The sequence below is a fragment of the Symsagittifera roscoffensis genome, chromosome 8 (assembly GCF_963678635.1).
Source record: "Symsagittifera roscoffensis chromosome 8, txSymRosc1.1, whole genome shotgun sequence".
NCBI classification, from domain to species: domain Eukaryota; kingdom Metazoa; phylum Xenacoelomorpha; order Acoela; family Convolutidae; genus Symsagittifera; species Symsagittifera roscoffensis.
In genome coordinates, this window is record NC_087069.1 from 1,246,579 (window position 1) to 1,252,578 (window position 6,000).

The 6,000-nt window shown below is 36.8% G+C and overlaps 1 protein-coding gene across 3 annotated transcripts in view; it reads right to left on the bottom strand.

The window, feature by feature from the left end:
• Positions 1-6,000, bottom strand: part of LOC134852931 (tubulin polyglutamylase TTLL11-like) — an 82,154-nt gene that overhangs the window by 72,845 nt on the left and 3,309 nt on the right. For all 3 annotated transcript variants that reach the window (XM_063868806.1, XM_063868805.1, XM_063868807.1), the window contains exon 2: positions 4,548-4,790. In XM_063868806.1, coding sequence (XP_063724876.1) covers positions 4,548-4,790 — 243 coding nt within the window. The remainder of the gene's footprint in view (positions 1-4,547; positions 4,791-6,000) is intronic.

Here is a 6,000-nt window from a genome sequence, read left to right on the forward strand (position 1 = left end):
CTATTCGGGTGAGTGTTCCAGTTCTGGAGCATTTATGTGTAATTTATCTTTTTCTAGCTCAACTGCTGTGTCTTTAAGGCAATGTCTGTTCAAAATAGGTTCTACTCTTTTGAATATGGTAACATGTTTTTTCTTCAATACTTTTGCAGTCGAGACTATTTGTGTTTGATGATCTCTCTTGTGATTCGGGAAAGAATTCAAGTCTCCTACAAGAATAAGTGTGTCTAACTCATTTATATCATTTAATTCTGTCATCGCTTCCGATATTAGTTGGCAACTTTTGACATAATTTGCTGTTCTGACATACGCATTCACTACATATGTTCGTTGCTGGGGAAAATGAATTAGCTGGGACGCCCTGTTTTCTGCGATAACGGTTGCTTTCATAGACTTTGGCCAGAGTGTAAGTAGTCCTCCACTACGACCAATTGATGATGTATGAGCAAACTGAAGTTTGTAGTACTCTAGAGTTGTTCTCAACTTATGACTGATATCCGTAGTTTGGGTTTCTTGTAAACAAATTATGAAGTTTGGGTCATAGTTGAGATGGGTTACTTTATTCATTATGTGAATAAGTTTTTCGGGACGATCAAGCCCTCGGCAATTCCAGGTTAGGACTTTCATTGACTTCTTTCGACAGTTCCGACTCGCTATTCAAGCCTTTTTCGTCGGATGACTTGACCGTTTTTTGTCTGATACGACTTCTCGTGATTGTTCCCAGAGACTCAAACTGGGTTTCATTTTCGTTGCTGTAGTTATTTGGTTTGGTTTCAGTTTGGGGGAGTTTCTGCTTTCTCAGCTCGTAAGCTCTTCGATTTACATTTCTTTTCACCACTTGCGAGAAACTGGTATTGGTATCGTAGCTGATTTCGCCGTCTGATTGTACTTCTTGGCTGACTTCTTTTTCGGATTGCTTTGGTTTCTTTTCATGATATTCGCTTTCTTTGCTTTTCATTAGGCGTTGATCAGACGGTTCTTTCTGATTATTTTTTGACGACCGAAACTTTTGGTAGCAATAGCTGACGTGATGGCCTTTGGCCCTTCTACCGGCTTTTTCACAGTGTTCGCAGGTTAACAATGAGGGGATGTTGCAGAAAAACTGCGTTCCAAATAGGTCAAAGGTCTGCACACAACTTGTTTCGGCCCATGAGGATAATAGTTCTTCTTGTTTTTCGTCTTCGATAAGCATACGACATGATGCTCTTCCGGTGTATACACAGCCACCGTCTTCATCGTTCGTTGCAATCGTCTCTTTCTGGATCATAGTGGTTTGTTTCATCATATCTGGAAGTTTCACTGCTTGCAACACATCTTCGTCATCGAAGAAATGCGCTAGGTTTCTGAAATACATGTTGACTTCTTTAGAGTAAGCATCTATGACGCGTTCTTTAGGTCCCCAAGCAACTATATGCTTGTCTCTGATGTTTATTCCATTCAGCTTAAGTGCTTGTACTTCGTTGTATATCGATTGGGGGGCTAGCACTCGAACCGCTCTGAGTTTCTTGCCATCTTTTTTCGGTATTGTGGTTTTCAGAATGGTAAGATTGTTTCGACATTCGCGCGGGAGGCCTTTACGAATATTTGATACAGCTTCGGCAAACAGTTCTTCTTGTTTTGCTTCGTTCTCGAATATTTCTTTGGTAAAAGGTAAAACAAAATCGACAGTAATCGGATTTTTGTTTTGGTTGTTTCCTAAGTTTTGGACTGGTCCTGGTATCGAAACCAAGCTTTCCGTAAGTTTTTGGGCAAAAGTTGGCTCTGGGGTTTTAATTTCCCCTTCAATTATCAATTCAGTTGTCGATTCGGACATTTTTTCTACGCTTTTCCTTTGATTTCTAAGAAAATAACGTTAAAATGCAGAACCTGCACTAATTTTTGAGTGAACACTGATAAGTGCCTGTAAATTTACGTTAATGTGCGTTAAATTACGCTACTAATTTATGCTGAGTTTACAGGATGACCAAATATATGTTTCCCCTGATAACAATAAAGCAAGAAATTATGTAACAAAGTTAGTTTATAAACGATAATTCTTTAGTAAAAGGCGAAAGAATTTTACGATCAGGATTGGAGTCTAGAGTGGAGTTCTAGAGTTCTAGAGTAGAAAACTTTAGTAAAAGGCGAAAGTTTTTCTCGATTTGCGAAGAGACCAGAGGTGTAAGTTCAGAAGTTCCCAAAAAACAATAGTCACACTGTCAGTACTTTTAAATTATAGCATTCGACCTACAAATCGATTATTTCGCAGCTCCAAAAATGGCCAAAATATTCGAAAAGCTATTCAAAAAAGTCATATTATTAGCAAAACTTTGAAAACCACTTGATTAGAGCAGAATTTACGGGACGAAATGCATAATTTAGACGTTGATAGTACTATTTGTGGCCTGGTATATGGTAAAATAGACGTTGATAGCTCGCTCCAACGTTCGCTGAGTTTTGTTGAATAAAATTGGCGGCCACGTTGCATAAAGACATGTATTTATTTTGCTGTATAAATAGTAGTTTTTCTAGCCACTAATAATGTGGCTTGTAGTTGTTGTATCGTATTCGTGTACTATTCTGAGTCATTGCATGTGGTGTCGCTGGGAAAATTCTAGCAGAAAAGAGCTAGTGGAAATATGGGAATAGCTCAAATTATACCTCTCATCAAAAAATTGTCCTCTCAATTTGTTTTTCCTTTAACTTCCGCAACTATTATACGAGGTACACAGTCGATTTCGAATAAAATAGAGATAAAACACGCAAACATTTTAAGCATGTTATTATTGTCATCCAATTTGGGTAGTGAACAATCACGTTAAATTGTGAATTGTCTGCAACTCACCATGTCAAATTAGGATGGACTGTTGGGCATGATGACGTTGTTCAATCAGTTGATCATTTTACGATCATGTTGATCGTGTTCATGTTGATCGTTTTACAATCAGGATTGGAGTCTAGAGTGGAGTTCTAGAGTTCTAGAGTAGAAAACTTTAGTAAAAGGCGAAAGTTTTTCTCGATTTGCGAAGAGACCAGAGGTGTAAGTTCAGAAGTTCCCAAAAAACAATAGTCACACTGTCAGTACTTTTAAATTATAGCATTCGACCTACAAATCGATTATTTCGCAGCTCCAAAAATGGCCAAAATATTCGAAAAGCTATTCAAAAAAGTCATATTATTAGCAAAACTTTGAAAACCACTTGATTAGAGCAGAATTTACGGGACGAAATGCATAATTTAGACGTTGATAGTACTATTTGTGGCCTGGTATATGGTAAAATAGACGTTGATAGCTCGCTCCAACGTTCGCTGAGTTTTGTTGAATAAAATTGGCGGCCACGTTGCATAAAGACATGTATTTATTTTGCTGTATAAATAGTAGTTTTTCTAGCCACTAATAATGTGGCTTGTAGTTGTTGTATCGTATTCGTGTACTATTCTGAGTCATTGCATGTGGTGTCGCTGGGAAAATTCTAGCAGAAAAGAGCTAGTGGAAATATGGGAATAGCTCAAATTATACCTCTCATCAAAAAATTGTCCTCTCAATTTGTTTTTCCTTTAACTTCCGCAACTATTATACGAGGTACACAGTCGATTTCGAATAAAATAGAGATAAAACACGCAAACATTTTAAGCATGTTATTATTGTCATCCAATTTGGGTAGTGAACAATCACGTTAAATTGTGAATTGTCTGCAACTCACCATGTCAAATTAGGATGGACTGTTGGGCATGATGACGTTGTTCAATCAGTTGATCGTTTTACGATCATGTTGATCGTGTTCATGTTGATCGTTTTACAATCAGGATTGGAGTCTAGAGTGGAGTTCTAGAGTTCTAGAGTTCTCGAGTAGAAAACTTTAGTAAAAGGCGAAAGTTTTTCTCGATTTGCGAAGAGACCAGAGGTGTAAGTTCAGAAGTTCCCAAAAAACAATAGTCACACTGTCAGTACTTTTAAATTATAGCATTCGACCTACAAATCGATTATTTCTCAGCTCCAAAAATGGCCAAAATATTCGAAAAGCTATTCAAAAAAGTCATATTATTAGCAAAACTTTGAAAACCACTTGATTAGAGCAGAATTTACGGGACGAAATGCATAATTTAGACGTTGATAGTACTATTTGTGGCCTGGTATATGGTAAAATAGACGTTGATAGCTCGCTCCAACGTTCGCTGAGTTTTGTTGAATAAAATTGGCGGCCACGTTGCATAAAGACATGTATTTATTTTGCTGTATAAATAGTAGTTTTTCTAGCCACTAATAATGTGACTTGTAGTTGTTGTATCGTATTCGTGTACTATTCTGAGTCATTGCATGTGGTGTCGCTGGGAAAATTCTAGCAGAAAAGAGCTAGTGGAAATATGGGAATAGCTCAAATTATACCTCTCATCAAAAAATTGTCCTCTCAATTTGTTTTTCCTTTAACTTCCGCAACTATTATACGAGGTACACAGTCGATTTCGAATAAAATAGAGATAAAACACGCAAACATTTTAAGCATGTTATTATTGACATCCAATTTGGGTAGTGAACAATCACGTTAAATTGTGAATTGTCTGCAACTCACCATGTCAAATGAGGATGGACTGTTGGGCATGATGACGTTGTTCAATCTGTAGTTGTTGTTCAAGTGTTGGCTGTCAGAGGAGGGGGGCTCCTCACTTAGATCCAGCAGCTCCCCCACCAGTCGGGGCTCATTCTCTTCAGTCCCACTCCATCCCTGCTGCTGTCCACTCACTATGTGCTCAATGGGTCCCCCCTCAATGGACGCAGCAGACCCCATTGCATACCCTTCTCCCACCACTCCCTTCTAAACACACAAAAGGTCATATCGAATCATATTCTAAAAAAAGCATTATCTCTCAAAATTGGCCTTCCGACAAGACTTTTTAGCATCAAAGACTATGCAGAAGAATCTTTTTATCATTAACTCAAAAATCGACACGTTTTTGCGTGGTCTTTCGTTGAATGCGCTCAACCAAATAATTCACCGAAACTTGTTCACACCAAAGTAGCTTCACGGAGGCGAAATTTCAAAGCCCGAAAAACCTATGTCGGAAAAAATTGAATTAACAACTTTTCTCCGCTGACTCAAAACATAGCCAACAGATATGAAAAATGTATACGCACAAGGAAACGGAAAAAAAAATTGATTATAAGCTTTCGAGCATTTTTCAACTAGACATATATTTTTGGAACTTTCCGAATTTCTCTCACATTGAAGCTCTTTAAATTTCAAATATTGCTAATTGATGACATTTTTTGTGAAGTTATCCTGAAATTGGATCAACAGGTATTTGTTTATTTCACTGGAATGTCAGAACAAAGCCAACAGACAGTTGGAAAAGAGAAAATGAGCGCAAGTAAACGAAAAAAAAACTTTCGAACTTCAAAGAAATAGATGTTCTCTTAAAGCTCTTTGAATTTCTAGTACAGTTTTTGGTTTGCAATTTTTGCTAAAATAAACCCAATTTGAGAAAACTAAATCAACCAGTAAATTTTTAATTTCGCAGGGAAATCTGAAAAATAAATTCAACTTTCAAAACTAGAAGTCGATCACGATTTTCGTGACATTTACTTTGTCTCTGTTTGATAGTGGAGTTAGCCTCCTTTTTAACAGAAGAAATGAAGTTAACATAAAAATAAATCGATAGTCAAACCGCGAAAAAGTAAATTTGAGCGTGAACAAATATTAAGACTTTTTCCTGAAAAAAACCACATGATCTATTTAAGTGTAATATAATTTAAAACACTTTAAAACGTTCCATTCCATATAAAGCCTCCTGCATTAACCATTTAGATTAAAATTGGCAATTGCAGACCAGATAAAAATACTTTATAGAAAAGATTTCCCTACAGTCAGTTTTCTCAAATTGACAGTTTTTTTTGAAAACATTACCAATAAATTGAAAATTAATCAAAATTCAAGAACTTTATGTAAAATTAGGTAGCTCAATAATACCACACAGGCAAAGCGGAGCTTCGCACCACTTGCGATACAACACAAACATAACAAAAAA